Here is a 19,063-nt window from a genome sequence, read left to right on the forward strand (position 1 = left end):
ATTCTTTTCGGTGTTCACCTGCACGCAGTAAGCTCGGGTTATCTTTTGGGTATTACTTTCTCCGTTCAAGAAAAATATTAATCCTATCTATCAATCCGAATGTGTGCGTATCTAGGTCGGTAGTTAGGATTAAGTTTTTTTTTATAGGATGGAAGGTGTAGATCAGTGTTTGGCAATCAGCTCGGTTTTTGTTTCTTGTTGTTTTAACACTTTTTCTGTTACTAGCTAATTAAATGAGGATAGCGTTGGAGACCTAATGAAGGCCGACGGGTTAGGGGTGAAGAAGGGATACTGTCACATAAGATTTATCCGTGTACTCCCTCCATGCTAAAATAAGTTAATCTAGTAGGTGTGTTAACTTATTTTGAACAGAAAATTCCCTCTGTACCCCTGAAAGTTCGTCCAATCCCTTCTATGCCTCTAAGATTTGCTCATTCTCTTTCATACCCCTAAATTTCAGTTTGAATCCCTTCTATACCCCTTTTGTTAGTTGACCATTAAATTCCTATCATAAAGTTCATTTTGCCCTTTGGTATTATTGGTATTTCTTAACGACATTACTAGAAATATTCATTCCTAGCAATGACGCAGAAATGGTCCTAGTATATTTATGGTTACAGATGTTATCCACAAGCGCACGGATATACTATTGTAGTATTTCACCCAAAAGTATTCCAAGGTATCATATTTTTGATCCCAAGGGAAGATAATATGAGTAGACTATGCTAATACTCTTTATACATATATTACTTGTATTTATCAAAGTCTAAGCAGGGGTTAAGTTTAATATACGGGCACAGTGACACGAAGCTAAGCTATAGTTCAACATCTACCCTATAGTTCAACAAATGGTTTTACTCATTACACATTCATCATGTCACACATCCAACGGTCTAAAATCATCTGAGTTACATCCAACGTCTCCCAGATCGCGCCCTCCCTCCCAGATCCCTCCCTCTCTCGCGCACCTCCCTCTCCCTTCTACAACTACCGCATCCCCCCAACGCATCGCCCCACAAATCACGCCGTCGTCGCCACCCCTTCCTTTCCAATAGCATTCCCTTTGCCTCGCCATCCTGCTGCTCGTGCCCCTCCGCCCATCACACTGATCCGCACCGGAGTCGCAGTCGCCACCCCCGAGCCTCTGCCCATCGCATCGATCCCCGCCGTCCCTCCACCCATTGCACCTATCCGCGCCGCCACCGATGACGATCTCGTCCGCACCGCCCCTCCGCCCATCGCACCGATCCGCGCTGCCAGGCCAGTTTGCCCTCGCCGCCCCTGATGTACGCCAGGGCGCCTGCCTCCACGCCCCCATATCACCGTCGGCCAGAGTTGCCGGGCTCGTCCTCACCAAGCCGATCCCCTCCGCCACCGATAGAAGGTACAAAAATCCTCCTCCCCTACCAGATGATTTGTCTTGCTTTGTATTAATGGGTGCATGGACTGGTGGTGGTGCGGCTGTCAGGCTCTTCTATTATGTTGCTTGCAAATCAGCTATTAAGTTTGAAGATGTACACATTTTGTGATTAGTCTCTTGTGATTAAGAGAAAATTATGGTGATTTGCCACTGACACTTTAACAGAAAATTATGGAGGGGACTCTTTTGCAGTACCAGTGACATGAGAAACTTCAGTTGGTTCATGAGATGGAGCTGCCGACTCCCTTCTGCTGGGCTGGTTTTGACCCTGAACCTGTTGTTTCTCTGAAAAATGTGTCATTTTATTTTTAGAATGAGGGGTTGCCATGTTTGCTTGTTATGCCGATGTGGACAAGCTTGTCCTGTTTTATGCACAGGAATTATTGGTTTATATACTAAGAGCAAAATTAAAATATTTTCTACAATTATATATACATAGAGAGGCTCGATTTATGGGCACAAACGTCCTAATAGGTCAATTTAATCTCTTTTTGGGTTAAGCAAGAACTTTGTATTGATGGGTGCATGGACTGGTGGTGGTGCAGCCGTCAGCTCGCTCTGAACTCTGAGGTGGTTTTTTTTTTTTTCTCAGGCGCTTGCAACACTACATCATTTCCAGAACGCCTTCACCAAAATTCACTGCATGCAATCAGGCGCAAGGGTTGTGTTAGTGATATGCCCATGAGGCAATCATAGAGATGATTATATCACATACTATGTTTATATATTTATCCGACTTTGTTGCTTGAAATAGATAACTCATTATTAGTTAATGAATATGTGATTCTTTCATGAGACTCTTTATGTTGTTTGTTACTATTTCTTAAGGATCCCTGATCAAACATCATATATGGAACAAATATGGTTAAATGATCAGTATATATATTAATTGATAATCATGTCTCATGGATCATGGTATCTTTACTACTTAAAAAATACGTGGTGGTGGTGAGTCCTGCATAATCCAAGGGCCGATATTCCTCGCAGGATCCTCCCACAGATCGAAGGGATCAAATAACCTCCCGCTGTCCCGCACCACCCCCACCTCCGTATCGCACCGTCCTCACACTGCCCCCTCCATCGCACGCCCCCGTCACTCCTCCTTCGTACCGCCTTCGCCGCTTTCCCAGCGCCGCCGTCGCGCCCTCGGCGGCTCCTCCGCCGCGCTGCCGCCACATCAGTCGCGACCCCGGCGGCTCCTCCGCCGCACTGCCGCCACCTCGGTCGTGAACCCCGGCGCCTCATCCGCCGCGCTGCCGCCACCTCCGTCGTGAACCCCGGCGCCTACTCCATCGCCTCATAGCCCCTCTCCTCCTCCAACCCTACGGCTTTCTCCTCCGTCCGGTGCACCGCCTCTTCCATCCCCATATCCTATTCCTACTTCATCTCTCCCTACCGCTGTCACTGCTCAAACCCTAAGATCCGAAGGGAGGGAAGAGAACCTAAGATCGGAAGGGGAGGGAAGAGAAGAGCGCATAGGCGGTGGCAACGGCAACCTCAGCAGGCGTGCTGTCGACTTCCATCATCCCTGTCATCCTCCAGGTAATTGATTCTATTTTTATTTGATTTGTTGGATTGTCTGTAGAAGATCGAGCTGCTGCTAACTCAGGATACATACACAAAAAAAACTTATGCCCCAATCAAGCATTTGGGTGCTTGGCTGCTATTGTGCTATTGACGGAATTGACCATTCTTTTTCTCGCTTTGCTGTTCAAGGATCCAAACATATGTTGATGAAACCGGCATCACAGGCCAAGCCCAAGGCAACAGTGGGGTTTGAACTTCGAAGACGATTTAATCCCTGTCTTTGGTGAAAACACAAATCATCATGATTCACCATGGTATTAGGAGGTCTTGATTCTGAAATTTCCAATTTTGCTTCTGTTACTACTTTATTTACATAGTTTCTGTGTAGCTTACCTTATCGTTGTTAAGTATGGTTGAACTAGCCATTTTAGATGCTAAAATTCTAGAAGTTGGAGGCTTATCCATGCAGTTTTAGATTTGGTTGGATGGAATTTGGATTCTTCGAACATTCTTAAACTATGGCTCTTTTTCCATTAAAACTTTACATTTTCCATATTGTCTTCGACTGCTTGTAGACGAACAACTACAGGGGAATATCTCATGCTTTTATGAAACCAGCTAATGTGAGAGTATCAAGGGGAGTCTTGGTCGAATCCGTTGCTCATGGCTGGTAGGAGTGAGGAGTACATAGGATTCCACACTACGAGGTAATCTACATGCATGATTCATGTGCCTGTTGGTCTCTTTGTCTAAAATGATAGTTCATTTTGGTATACCATGCACCTGTTGGAATAAATGGGCTAAGCCCAATTTAATTCAATTAAAATCTCAAGAACCCACAAGTAATGTTAGAGAGAATAATACTACCTTAAATTAGGTGGAAGAACCTCAACTCAAATAGGGTGATATTGGAGATTCCCTGTTGACCGGTTGAGGTGATGGTTGGACTGCCACACGCATGCGCGCGCCGAGTCGGCCTCGGCCGCAGGCGTAGCGAGGCGAGGCGGCCGACCGAGCCGAGCCTGCCTGCTGCTCTTCCGTTTTGTGACAGACGAGAATAAAGTCACCATTAACAAATGAAATTCATTGTGTTGTAGCCTCCACAACAAATGAGAGATTCATTGTGTTGTAACCTCCACAACAAATGAGAGATTCATTGTGTTGTAACATCCACAACAAATGAGATTTATTTGTGTGGTAATGGAGATCTCTCTCTCTCTATATATATATAAGGATGTGACTACACAGCTAGTGGTAGCTGTATTGTCTAAACCAGCTACCACTCCATATATGAGAGACCCTATCCACCTATGCTTCAAATAAAAATTTCTCTTAAACTACTTATCCGATCTACGATCGGATTACACCGTTGTGTTCGTAACAATTAAATCTTTATAACAAGATCTCACATGATTATATTTTGATGAAAAAACATAAATTACTATTATAGTATATCTAAATTACTTTTAAATTTCACTAAATTACTTCTTAGACATATAATTATAAATTCAATAAAACCTAAAATTAATTTGCATATATTATAGAAGTAACTTATAACAAAAAGAGTGTAACTTTAATGCATGTCTTTTTTCATTGGACGTGACTACACAGGTAGTGGTAGCTGGTTTGTACTCCATCTAGTCTCTCCTTTGAACTTGAAAAATGCAATAGTATGTATCCTTTTTTAATCTCTTTAATAACTTATATCTTTTAAAAAAGGTACACTGGTGGGCAAATGTCTGGTAGTATTCATTTAAAAAAAAACTTATATCTTTTAGATCACATATTACTTCTAATGTCGTGACAAAGTTACTTCCATTTTGTTTTAAGTTACTTTTATAATATATGTAAATTACTTTTAGACCTTATTGAATTTACTTTTATATGACTAAGAAATAATTTAGTCATATCTAAAAGTAACTTATATATATGATAAAAGTAACTTACGTATATAATAAAAGTAATTTATAAATATAAATATTTTTTCATCGTAATATAATCATGTAAGATCTTGTTGTGAAGATTTAATTGTAACGAACACAATGGTGTAATCGGATTATAGATCGGATAAGTAATTTAAGAGAAAACTTTATTTGAATAGGAAAAAGATATACATGTCTATTGAGAAATAAGGCACACACTATGTCAATCCTTCTCATAGCGCCATTACAGCGCGGCCACGTGGATGGACGATAGGCGCGATCGATCGGCTATGAGACGCGTCGCGTGATACGACTAAAGCGAGAAGCCTTTCAGTTTAGATTTTACGTATATATAACGCAAGGCAGAGGCTCTCAAAGTGTGTGTCTTCCTCCTGCATTGTTCCTTGGCGATACTCTCCTTCTGTTCCTGCGCTATCTCTCTGTTTCCCCGGTTCTGTTCATCCCGAGCATGTTCTGTAGGCGGGCGATCAAGTTTTTGGGTAGCGCTTCAAGCGCGACTACTCTGCATCATCTTCACCAACATGTCGACAACCGGCGACAACAACAACACTAGAGACAAGGAGAAGGAGCCTCCCGTCAACACCAACGGAGGCAATACTGTCTCAAACTCCAGCAGAGGGCCATTTTCAGGGTATAACGTTTCACTCTTACCGTTCGTTCTTCGTTTCCTACAACTGTCGGTCGCAATATTATTGCGTTCTCTTGTCTATGTTGATGCTTATTCTATATTAAGCATACTCAAGTTGTATACATCTAGCACTGTCACTAGATCTACTCATATTGCAAATGTCATGTTTATTGTCGTAATATTTTGGATTAAAATATGCCGAATTATGACCAAATTTCCAACAATCCAAAAACTTGATAGGTCTTTTTCGGTAGTTGGCTTTGCTGCATCACTAAAACCACATGCTTTCGATGGTTCAAATTATAAAAGATGGAAAGCACGTGCACTTTTGTGGTTGATGGCGATGCAATGTTTCTTTGTTTCACGAGGCAAACCGAGTGAACCGCCTCTCTCCCTGAGGAGGAGGCTAAGTTCGAGGCTGCGAATTGCTTGTTCCGTGGAGCATTGATCAGTGTGCACGCCGACAGTATTGTGGACGTTTATATGCACATGCCTTCAGGGAAGGACATGTGGGATTCTCTTGAGGCCAAGTTCGGGGTTTCCGACACCGACAGTGAGCTGTATGTCATGGAGCAGTTCTATGACTACAACATGGTCGATGACCGTTCTGTAGTGGAACAGGCTCATGAAATTCAGATGCTGGCAAAGGAACTTGAGAACAACAACTGCGAGTTGCCGGACAAGTTTGTGGCGGGTGGCATTATTGCCAAATTGCCACCTTCTTGGTCAGACTTTGGTACTTCTCTAAAACACAAGAGGCAAGAGTTCAGCGTTACTGATCTCATTAGCTCTTTGGGTGTTGAGGAGAAGGGGAGGGCAAAGGACAACCGGGACAAAAAGATCGAGGGAGGTTCTAGCGCCAATTTGATGCAGAAGAAGAACCCTCACGCATCCCACAACAAGAACAAGAAAGTCAAACCTGACGTCAAACCCAAGGCTACAACCAATTTTAAGAATAAAGACAAGGGAAAGGCAAAAGGAGATTGCTTTGTGTGTGGCAAGCCTGGGCATTGGGCCAAGGACTGTCCTGAGTGCAAGGACAAGAAGTCTGCAAACATGGTTATTAATGAGGGCGGAGGAACATCGGGGTATGGTAAATTTTTACCTACAGTTCTCTCTGTCTGTCACTCACCTGATTGGTGGGTTGATACTGGTGCTAATATTCATGTGTGTGCTGACATTTTCCTGTTTTCTTCTTATCAGGTCGGGAGAGGTTCCTCCTTGTTGATGGGAAACGGATCGCTTGCGGTTGTTCATGGTGTTGGTACGATCGATCTGAAGTTTACTTCGGGAAAGATCGTGCAGCTGAAGAACGTGCAGCATGTCCCTTCAATAAAGAAGAATCTAGTTAGCGGCTCTCTACTGTGTAGAGATGGTTTTAGACTTGTGTTTGAATCCAATAAATGTGTCGTATCTAAATATGGCACGTTTATTGGAAAAGGTTATGACAGCGGAGGCTTGTTCCGCTTTATCTTGGATGATATGTGTAATAAAGTTGTGAACCATGTAAGCGATGATGATGATGAGTCCAATGTGTGGCATTCGCAACTTTGTCATGTGAACTTTGGTTGTATGACACGCTTAGCCAACATGAGTTTAATTCCAAAATTCACTTTAGTCAAAGGCTCTAAGTGCCATACTTGTGTTCAATCGAAACAACCTCGCAAGCCTCACAAGGCATCTGAGGTGAGGAATTTGGCACCACTAGAACTTGTTCATTCCGATCTGTGCGAAATGAACAACGTGTTGACTAAAGGGGGAAAGAAATATTTCATGGCACTGATATATGATTGCACTAGATTCTGCTATGTGTACCTATTGAAAACAAAGGATGAAGCATTACATTACTTTAAGATCTATAAGGCTGAGGTAGAAAACCAACTGGAAAGGAAAATCAAACGGTTGAGGTCTGATAGGGGTGGAGAGTATTTTTCCAATGAGTTTACTTCTTTCTGCGAAGAGTATGGAATTATTCATGAGAGGACGCCTCCCTATTCACCCCAGTCAAACGGGGTAGCCGAAAGGAAGAACCGCACTCTAACTGAGATGGTGAATGCCATGTTAGACACTGCAGGACTTTCCAAGGAATAGTGGGGTGAGGCAATATTGACTGCGTGTCATGTCCTAAATAGAATTCCTACTATGCATAAAGAACTAACACCATTCGAGGAATGGGAAAGGAAGAAATTAAATCTCCCTCACCTGCGCACATGGGGCTCTTTGGCCAAGGTAAATGTATCTATAGCCAAAAAGCGTAAACTTGGACCAAAGACCGTAGATTGTGTGTTCCTTGGTTATGCTATCCACAGTGTGGGATATAGGTTCTTAACAGTAAATTCTGGAGTACCCGACATGCGTGTTGGTACAATTACTGAGTCCAGAGATGCCACATTTTTTGAGAATGAATTTCCTATGAAAAATGCACCTAGCACTTCTAGTCAAGAACCTATTTTATCCCCTGAGCACTTTGTGCCGATAGAACACATTGATCAAATGCTTGAAGAAAATCCTGAGGAGGATAACATTGTAGCAACTCGAAAGAGTAAGAGACAAAGGACTGCAAAGTCTTTTGGAGATGACTACATTGTATATCTTGTGGATGATACTCCAAGAACCATTGAAGAGGCATATTCATCTCCTAACACTGACTATTGGAAGGAAGCGGTACGCAGTGAGATGGACTCAATTATGTCTAATGGTACTTGGGAAGTCGTCGAGCGTTCATATGGGTGCAAGCCTGTAGGATGCAAATGAGTTTTCAAGAAAAAGCTTAGGCCTGATGGTACAATTGAAAAGTACAAGGCAAGGCTTGTGGCCAAGGGTTGTACCCAAAAAGAAGGCGAGGACTTTTTCGACACTTATTCACCGGTTGCTCGCTTGACCACGATTCGAGTACTACTCGCTCTGGCAGCCTCTCATGGTCTACTTGTCCATCAGATGGATGTTAAGACAGCTTTTCTCAATGGAGAGTTGGAGGAGGAGATCTATATGGATCAACCAGATGGGTATGTACTAGAAGGTCAGGAGGGAATGGTGTGCAAGCTGTTGAAGTCCTTGTATGGTCTCAAACAAGCGCCTAAGCAATGGCATGAGAAGTTTGACAAAACACTTACATCTGTTGGCTTTGTTGTGAACGAAGCTGACAAATGTGTGTACTATCGCTATGGTGGGGGAGAGGGAGTGGTCTTGTGTTTATATGTCGATGACATATTGATTTTTGGGACCAGCCTTAATGTGATTGAGGAGGTCAAGAACTTTCTATCCAAAAGCTTTGAAATGAAGGATTTGGGAGTGGCTGATGTTATTCTTAACATTAAACTACTGAGAGGAGATGAGGGTGGGATTACACTTGTGCAATCTCACTATGTGGACAAGGTCCTGAGTCGCTTTGGTTATAGTGACTGCAAGGCAGCTCCTACTCCTTTTGATCCTAGTGTGCTATTAAGGAAAAATCGAAGAATAGCAAGGGATCAATTGAGATACTCCCAGATTATTGGTTCATTGATGTACTTAGCTAGTGCAACGAGGCCTGACATCTCATTTGCTGTGAACAAGTTGAGCCGGTTTGTTTCAAATCCGGGAGATGATCATTGGCATGCTCTTGAAAGAGTAATGTGCTATCTAAAAGGGACAATGAGCTTTGGAGTTCACTACGCTGGGTACCCAAAAGTACTGGAGGGCTATAGTGATTCAAACTGGATATCTGATGCTGATTAGATAAAGGCCACAAGTGGGTATGTGTTCACACTTGGAAGGGGCGCTGTTTCCTGGAAGTCATGCAAGCAGACCATCTTAACGAGGTCAACAATGGAAGCAGAACTCGCATCTTTAGATACTGCCACAATTGAGGCCAAATGGCTTCGTGAGCTCCTGATGGACTTGCCGGTGGTTGAAAAACTAGTACCAGCAATCCTGGTGAACTGTGATAATCAAACAGTGATTATTAAAGTGAACAGTTCAAAGGACAACATGAAGTCATCCAGGCATGTTAAAAGAAGACTGAAGTCTGTTAGAAAGCAGAAAAACTCCGGAGTGATAGCATTGGACTATGTCCAGACGGCTAAAAATCTGGCAGATCAGTTTACCAAGGGGCTACCACGTAATGTGATAAATTGTGCATCGAGGGAGATAGGCTTAAGACCCACTTAGAGTTGCACAATGGTGGAAACCTGTCCATTGTGATCGGAGATCCCGTGAATTTGGATGGCGAAACAAACTATTGGGTAACTGAGAGAAGAGACCCAAAAATGAGCTTATCTTCATGATGCACTTCTCTTCTAATCTGTATGGTAGGATGGTATACACCTTAATGTGATCCGAGTGGCTTTTCATAAAGCAGAGATGTTGGCCTACAGAACATCTTAGAAGGAACACACCTATATGACTCCGACTGCTAGTCACAGTCTATGAGATTTGGGTGATCTCTAGATACTCATGAAAAGGCCAGGAGTATGACTTATACGCTCCAAACAGAGGGGATGCAAATGACAGCCCAGTACCAGTTAAGGGTTTGAGTGAAACCTGAATCGCACAAAACTGACAATTCAAGGCATAATCCATTGTTCAGTTGTGATCTGGTGTAACTCTTTTCCTAGGTGGAAGTTCAACCTAACAGTCTCCATCGAAACACTGGTATAACTAACAGGTTCAGTTTTGAGAACATTCTTGTGAGCCATGAAATTTGGTTGGGATTGTTGAAATAAATGGGCTAGGCCCAATTTAATTCAATTAAAATCTCAAGAGCCCACAAGTAATGTTAGAGAGAATAATACTACCTTGAAAAATTAGGTGGAAGAACCTCAACTTAAATAGGGTGATATTGGAGATTCCCTGTTGACCGGTTGAGGTGATGGTTGGACTACCACACGCATGCGCACGTGCTGAGTCGGCCTCGGCCTTGGGCGTAGCGAGGCGAGGCGGCCGACCGAGCCGAGCCTGCCTGCTGCTCTTCCGTTTTGTAACAGACGAGAATAAAGTCACCATTAACAAATGAAATTCATTGTGTTGTAACCTCCACAGCAAATGAGAGATTCATTGTGTTGTAACCTCCACAACAAATGAAAGATTGATTGTGTTGTAACATCCACAACAAATTAGATTTATTTGTGCAGTAATGGAGATCTCTCTCTCTTATATAACGCAAGGCAGAGGCTCTCAAAGTGTGTGTCTTCCTCCTGCATTGTTCCTTGGCGATACTCTCCTTCTGTTCCTGCGCTGTCTCTCTGTTTCCCCGGTTCTGTTCATCCCGCGCGCACGGGTGATCGGAACGAGCAGGTGCCTCCGAAACTCCGTCCGCTTGAGAACTTGCACAGGTAGGCGGGCGATCAAGTTTTTGGGTAGCGCTTCAAGCGCGACTGCTCTGCATCATCTTCACTAACATGTCGACAACCGGCGACAACAACAACACTAGAGACAAGGAGAAGGAGCTTCCCGTCAACACCAACGGAGGCAATACTGTCTCAAACTCCAGCGGAGGGCCATTCTCAGGGTATAACGTTTCACTCTTACCGTTCGTTCTTCGTTTCCTAAAACTGTCAGTCGCAATATTATTGCATTCTCTTGTCTATGTTGATGCTTATTCTATATTAAGCATACTCAAGTTGTATACATGTAGCACTGTCACTATATCTACTCATATTGCAGATGTCATATTTATTGTCTTAATATTTTGGATTAAAATATGCCAAATTATGACTAAATTTCCAACACCACCGTCATTCCAGGAAACTTCAATTCTCGAGTTGTCGAGCTAGGTTGAGGGTATTTGATTATTTAATCTTTATAGGGTTCGGTAGCGTGCACTCAGCCCTTAGGACTTAACATGACAGTACATGAGCAAATGGGAAAGCAGTGAATTTTTGCATCAGGCTGGCTCAACTAAATGATTGTTATGTCCATTTGGTAATTAAAATAGAATTTTCTGTTGTATACCACCTGACATGCTATTAAGATACATTTTGATTTACATAGCAATTATGTTTCTATGTGAAAGAAACTAAATATATATTTGGTCATTTTGGTAACTGTTAGGCTTGTCAGTATCTCAAGCAGTACCACCCCCATTCACTTCCCACAGATAATCACTCTCCACTGTGTACTCCATTTCCTTCTTTTTGATCTGCTCTGCTCGCTTAACTTGCATGGCATGTTGGCTAACCCAGAATTGGCAACTGGAGGGGGGCAGTTGCTGTTCAGTGGCTGACTTGGCTGACCGTAGGTACACGTATCTATAGTCAACTAATAAACGGTATACATCTCTTCATGCTAAATGTAGATCCTTTTCATGACAGAATTTATTCAAGAACGAAATGAAATCTGCCTATAGCCAGTAGCAACTAAATTTACATTTTTAGCATGTAATTAATAATGTATTGTTTACAGGATTCGCTCGAATGCTACTCTCAAGTTGTGGGCATTCGCTACAATGCCAATTTCGCTGTTTGTTGCATTTGCAAAATACTATTTTTCATCTAAATAATTATTTCTCGGCCCTTTTTGCCCCTGGCTGCCATCTCTCTCTCTAAACCACGCACTAACAACTGAGACCAATCTATTCATCTACAATGTGTAATCAATAAATAAAAATAAAGTATTTCAGAATAACTGATAAATGCCACGCCAATCCCAAAACTATCAAACCTAAGAACGTTCAAATGTTTCAAAAAAAAACCCTAACAACGTATACTAATCTATCCATCCAATATGTAACCGATAAATAAAAATAAAGTATTTCAAAATAACTGATTAATGCCACGCGAATCCCAAAACTAACAAACCTAAGAACGTTCAAATGTTTTAAATAAAATCTAACAACGTACAAATTATAAATTACCACTAACCCCACCACTAAGTCCTAATGTTTTAAAAAACACATGAATCATAGTACAACTTAACTTTCAAACTCCTACAAATTGCCTAAAACAAATCATTTATCTCGGGTTACAACCACACATCTAACCCTAGCCATCATCACACATTCAAAATATAGGTTCAGAAATTTACAAATCAACATTAATCAACTGAAGCAACATCAATATGGAACTTCCACACTAATCACGACCCACACAACCCAACTAACAATAGATCACGAGCCACATTCCTCAAATCATGGTTAGAACCAAAACAACCAAAATACATAATAAAATGTTCAAGAAATTAGGGTTTTCGAGGGAGTTTATCTTTCAACTCGACCCCGCACTCAATCCTCACGAAATCCCATTTGATTTTGTGTGGATTTGGAGAGATTTGGGGAAGGGAGGAGAGATAACTTGGCGTCGTCGCACGAGCACTAGGGGAGAGGAAAGGAGAGGAGAGGAAGAAGAGAGGTTGGGTTGTTGCGGCCTCGTGTCGCCCTTAGTAACCTAGCTCAACACCAACACGGCCGGCGCTGAGGTTAGACGGTTCAGCCCCAAGGCGGTTGGCACTGAGACCCTGCCACGTAGACGAGGGGATTGCCTCGACTGTCATGTTGGCAGGGGGTTCAGCACCAACAGCCCTGGCACTGAGCCGTCTAGCCTTAGCGCCAAGACAGTTGGTGCTGAGCCAACGGCCTATTTTTTGTTGAAGTTTTTTGCACGGTCTAATTTCAAAATAACTTTTCGAAAAACCAATTGGTTAGAAAAAATGGAATTGAACCTGTTAAACGAAAGAAAAAAATATATAACCCCTTTTGTTCTCATGTTCTTTCCATATTCGAGTCTCCGTAATCCCTATTTTCCTAGTGAAAGCAACTAAAACAATGTGAATTTACGATGGGACTAGTTCAGCCTTATTAAATCTTTATGTGTTGAGGAGATTCTTAAGAAGAAAAAAACACTAAGCTCATGGAAAAGTTGTGCTCTTTTCTTAGCTTATTCATTCTTGTTGTATTTCATCAAGTTTGGTGTTATTATATTAGGAGGTACGCAATAGTATGTGGGATAATGTCGTAATATGTCTGACTTGTACTTTTATGTTCTTTTTCCTCTAATCCATACCATTTTGTATTAACTTCCATTTGACTGACCAGTAGAAATGACAGGTGCCTATGATTGGACTAGTTATGGGCGAAAAAGGTTTAATGTCAAGGGTGTTATCCCCCAAGTTTGGGGGATATCTAACCTTTGGGAGTCTTGATGCTACAAAGGTATCAGCACCTGGGCAGCCAACCGTCGAAGAGCTGATAGACATTTATAATATAAGGCGCATAGGACCTGATACAAAGGTTCTCGGTGTTATAGCCAACCCAGTAAAACAGAGCAAGAGCCCAGTTTTGCACAATACATGTCTTCAATCTGTTGGATACAATGCTGTTTATCTTCCACTTTTGGCAGACAACATTGCTAGATTTCTTAGCACATATTCGTCTCCGGATTTTTCAGGATTCAGGTACTAATTTCAAAAAGTAGAAATAATTACTTTACTATTTCTTGGAATTGGATGGACTAATTTTTTCTAGGAGTTGGATATACTAGATTTAAGTGGTATTGACTCTCAAGGGACCACATGAATAAGGATTGTTGTAATTTTTTGATAAATCATACATGAGGGATCCCCCAATCTGATGTCTTCCTTAGACAAACCTCATTCGTACAAACCTCACCTAATGAATCCCTTGTTAGTTTTCATGGGAAAAATTCAGCTATATATATTTTTCCTGGCAGCTCTTTGACTGGGTATGAATAATTGGTTTGTACAGTCATATCATCACTGACTGTCCACATGTGACATACTCAAATTGTGGAAATCACAGCGAAAAATCCACACAAAAAACCCACCCAACCCGCAGTTAGAGCATCACCAAGAGACTCTCCATCCAACTCTCTAAGCTAAATTTTAGCCAACATAGCAAAAAATAGTACTGAACATGTGAAACGGCCACTCCCCCTCCCTTGTCTAGGTCTGTTACTGTGATTCTTTTACATTTCCCTTGATATTCTAACATTTACAGAGCACTTACTGAACATAGCTTTGCACATATTTTTACAAATATATGGAAACAACTCCTTAAAAATGAACTGAGCCTACATCTGATTATGCTTAGGGAAGATGACAGACCCTTGTTTGAATCATGGATAATTACTTGTAATCTAGGTCCCTCTGCGATGTTTTTAATTTATTTCCCTTTTGTAAATAACTCTTTTATATAATTGAAATAAACCATAGGGGCTTTTCCACTGTTTGATGGTAAAAATTTTTTTAAATAAGTTTTGCACATTCTGGGAGAGAGCTCAGAATAGATATTTTAGTTTGACGGTAAACAAGAATCCAGTTTGCTGAAAGTAACCAGACTTTTGGTAATTCAGATGCACAAAGTCATTTTTGTGGAAAGCCTTCTGTTAGTATATAGTTCCTCTGGGTATGGAAGATGAAACATTGACCACTCTTTTCTATTTTAATATGTCTGTTGATTCCAATAGAGTTATGATGTAATGAAAGCACTGTTCAAGACACATCTAGAAATCTGATTTTCATATAAATATTCAAATATACATCGATGTATTTAATTATACGACGATTCTAGTTTTAGTTATTTGACTTGATGTATGTTCAAACTACTACTTTTGACAACTGGAGGGGGTATGTCACAAGAACAAATTTGAGCGGTATATGACTTTATGTAATGCAGTTGTTCTCTTCCTTTTAAAGTTGATGCCGTACAGTGTTGTCATGAACATGATCCAGTTGCTAAGGTACCTTGATGTGTGGTACACTTTCTCTAATTGCTTACTTGTTTAATTAATTACTTACCTTTTTAGACTTATTTAACCTGACATTTCTTCAATCTGCAGTCAATAGGTGCCATAAGCACTATAATTAGGAGGCCAGATGGCAAACTAGTGGGCTACAATAATGACTACATTGGAGCAATTTCTGCCATTGAGGATGGCATAGGAGGTTTTTTATAATCTTAATCCTGAAACAATCGTTCAACTGTTTTTTCGGAGTCATGGGAAAAAAGTAGCTGATAATTTACATTTCACAGGTCCAGGATCAAAGAATGCTGCCGTCACACCTTTGGCTGGCAGGCTTCTTGTTGTTGTAGGTGCTGGTGGAGCTGGCAAGGCAATTGCTTACGGGGCAAAGGAGAAGGGTGCAAGAATTGTAGTAGCAAATCGTACCTACGGTAAGTTTTTTTTTGTATTTGTTTCTGAGACAAAATGTTCTATGTTGGCTGCAGTTATTCAATTATTCATATGCAAAGCATAATTCATTTTATTAGTGTAAAGTATTGGAAGTTCTGTACTCATTATGCCGCTCAGACAATGATCAATGCTGAAATATGGGAAGATATATTGCATCCATTTATATCCATGTTTGTATCATTGTCATGGGTGATTTTTGTTCCATCAATTCTTGTTTCGCACTAGTTATAAAGCTCAAAGCTGATCATATTTGAGTACGTACATCATTTAATATGATAATTTTCTTGTGTTCTTCAGAAAAAGCAGTAAGTCTTGCTGCCGCGGTTGGTGGTCATGCCCTGAGATTAGCCGAGCTTGAAACTTTCAGGCCTGAAGAAGGGATGATCCTTGCTAATGCAACATCGTTGGGAATGTACCCCAATGTGGATGGCACCCCTATTCCAAAGGTCTCTTTCTTACACGCACGCCATGTTAATATTCTGTAAGACGGAATATACTCAACGCAATAATCTATTGCCAGATAGCGGGAGTACATATATAGGTTAGGCCTTCTATATCTCTACCAACTTATAAAATTAGAATCGGGAGTACAGAAGGAATCCAAACCTAATTACAGGAAGTAGCAATAACAAACTCTTAACATATATATTCCAGCTATAAACTGGTGGAACCCTCCCTTCTACTCTGTTACCATCTTTAATTTCAATTAATCTTGGCATGCTCTCTAATTAGCACATTTGATACTACCTTGATATACCTGTCCGCTCATTGCGGCCACAATATTTTCCATTTGTATGTGCAGCAAGCACTAAGCTTCTACGATGTTGTGTTCGATGCGGTATATGCTCCGAAAGTCACCCGGCTTCTACGAGAAGCAGAAGAATGTGGGGTTAAAGTTGTCAGCGGTGTGGAGATGTTTCTCAGACAAGCCTTGGGTCAGTTCGAGCGTTTCACAAATGGTATTGAAGGTATTGTGTCCTTCTAACTTATATCATACACTTTGTTATGCCAAATGCTATCACCCATTCCTCTTTCTGATAATCTACTTTCTACAGCTCCTGAAAGCCTGATGCGTGAGGTATTAGCAAAACACACATAACAGGTTCGTTCTTCAGCTTTTGCCTTTTCATTTCTATTCTTCTAGTCGTAGTGATGATGGTTTAGTATATTTATTAGATTCTGTTGTATCATTTGTCATTGAAGACGTTCTCTAACACCATGCCAAAACCACAAGGGCAAGATGTTTTTGTAAACCAACTAACCAACCGATAGAATTAATATAGTTTAAACGCCAAACTATATATAATGCCAATAATGTTTAACTATTGGTTGTAGGATTTGATTCTTAGTGTGGTTTTTTTATTTGAGAACCTCCTTGTAGGATTAATTGGTTGGTCTATCATGGATCACGCCATGAACTTTGGCGGGATGGTCCTGTCCCTTAATTTGTATTGCCTCCGGTTTCTAATAGTTGACAACATTGATTTTTTTTTACGCTTGTTTAACAATTTGTCTTATTAAAAAATTACATAATTATTATCTATTTTGTTGTAACTTGGTCATTAAAGGTATTTAAGCATGACTTGCATTTTCATAATTTTGCAAAAAGAAATTAAATAAGATGAGTGACCAAACGTATGTGAAAAATTCAATGTCGTCGAGAAATTATTGCCTATGCCTACGTGGAGGGATTTAGGTGGTGATGGAGCAACAAGATTCCATTTCATAAACCAAACATTCAATTAGTTTACTGTGGTTATGGTGATCTTTCTTACCTAGTTGAATTGTGGTCACTTAGAGCACCCGCAATGGTAAAGTAAGGTGCTCTCTATAAAACATGTACATCTCAGCAATAGATTAGATTAATAGTAAACCGCCTCAATAGTATGTCTACATGGGTATCTATAGCTCTCTAATACATTGCCTCGTTTTTCTCTATAGACTATCTCCAAGTTAGTAGATAGCTTTGCTCTCTCTCTTCATTTAATCTCTTCCATATAGTAAAATATGCTGACATGAATCTCTTGTAGAGAGCATATAGATAACCATTGTGGGTGCCCTTATATATCTGCGGTTTGTTTAGGTTGGCCATGTGGAAATGACTTGAGTTGTAAATAAATTCTGTGGAGACCATTTCCTTTTATTTATTTATTTACTAAGGTAGTACCTTAGCCTATTATATTAGCGCTCATTGGAATCAACTTGTTTTGATATAACTGTTTGTGTAGAGCTGTAGGCGAATGGGGAAGCGGGAACGGTTGTGAGTAATTATAGCCCAAGTATTCCTCTGGGTTAAGTTAACAAAAGTTTTGGATGCCAGTTTTCTCCTCGGTTGGAGATTCTTTGTTGTAACGTTAATTTCTCCGACTTGTCGCCTGTCAGAGATGTAAACAGAAAATGCTAAGTGTTCAATCTCATCGTACTTGCAATAAATTAAGAACTTGCATCCATGACTATGCAGTTTGCATGATGATCATGATGGGCTTCAAAGAAACTAATAAAGCATCAAGCTATACGATCAGATGGTTCCATGTTCATCACGTAAGATTACACCTGTCGACTTGCTTGCTACTAAAATATATAATACTAGCAAAAGTGCCCGTACGTTGCAACGGGAAGAAAAAAGAGAAAATTGAATTCAAACATATTAAATTCTAATTAATTGAAATATAAATTTTTTGGAATATTTGGGTATTTTTAAGTAGGTAGGTATATAATTAAATTAATTTATAAGTAAACTAAGTGTGAGAAATAAAATGATATGGTTGCATTTAGTTTTTATTAAATTCTCCATATTAATTACACTCTTTGAAATTTTCTTGGAATTTACAGAGCTTAATTGTTAATTTTGATAATACAAACTAAACATCATTTTAGCATTTATTTAAATAAAAAACATTCTTTCTCTATGGGCCATTTTCAGCCCATTTTCTTCTTCAGCCCGCAACCGAGCCGTCCCACTTTTCTCAGGCCGCAAGGTACTAAAGTCTAAATAACATCTCCATACTCCTCTCAGTTCCACGTTTGTGATGGACTGTCGGCCCGCATGCGGCCCAAGTGTCACCGTGTGGTGATGGAGGCCTGCCCAACACTCGATCGATCTGAGCCGTTCGTTTCGATGGACGACAACCCCATTGCAACCCTAACCCTAGAATCATTCTCCCCCCACCCTCCCCCACCACACCATCGGCCGCCTCCTCCCGCCCGACGCCGCCTTCCCCCGCCCGCACAGCCTCCCCCCACCGGCGCCGCATTTCCCCCTCCTCTCACCCCTCTGGCGGCGCCACTTCCTCTCCACTCTCCCTCCGGTGGTGCTGCTCCCTCTCCCCCTTTCCCTCCTGTCTCACCGGCATGGCGCGGCGACGGCGGGGTACGGTGGAGATGGCAGCGACGGCCGTCCCTCCCCCTCTCCTTCTCCCCA

The 19,063-nt window shown here is 41.2% G+C and overlaps 1 protein-coding gene across 6 annotated transcripts; it reads left to right on the plus strand.

The window, feature by feature from the left end:
• The first annotated feature begins 2,478 nt into the window (after nt 1-2,478).
• Nucleotides 2,479-18,733, plus strand: LOC127760272 (bifunctional 3-dehydroquinate dehydratase/shikimate dehydrogenase, chloroplastic-like). Of its 6 annotated transcripts, none has more exons than XM_052284539.1 (10): nt 2,479-2,962; nt 3,137-3,271; nt 3,523-3,654; nt 15,126-15,189; nt 15,289-15,394; nt 15,483-15,623; nt 15,940-16,088; nt 16,445-16,610; nt 16,698-16,744; nt 17,871-18,732. In XM_052284539.1, the coding sequence occupies exons 3-9, from the start codon at nt 3,611-3,613 to the stop codon at nt 16,739-16,741; spliced, it is 714 nt and encodes a 237-aa protein (XP_052140499.1). In that variant the 5' UTR covers nt 2,479-2,962; nt 3,137-3,271; nt 3,523-3,610; the 3' UTR covers nt 16,742-16,744; nt 17,871-18,732. The 6 variants fall into 6 exon arrangements, with proteins under 6 accessions (XP_052140499.1, XP_052140506.1, XP_052140466.1 ...); XM_052284546.1 differs by having other exon boundaries at nt 3,137-3,261; XM_052284513.1 differs by lacking the exons at nt 2,479-2,962; nt 3,137-3,271 and adding exons at nt 10,835-11,006; nt 13,539-13,885 and having other exon boundaries at nt 17,871-18,733.
• The last annotated feature ends 330 nt before the right edge of the window (nt 18,734-19,063 follow it).

Source organism: Oryza glaberrima, chromosome 1 (assembly GCF_000147395.1).
Source record: "Oryza glaberrima chromosome 1, OglaRS2, whole genome shotgun sequence".
Taxonomy (NCBI): Eukaryota; Viridiplantae; Streptophyta; class Magnoliopsida; order Poales; family Poaceae; genus Oryza; species Oryza glaberrima.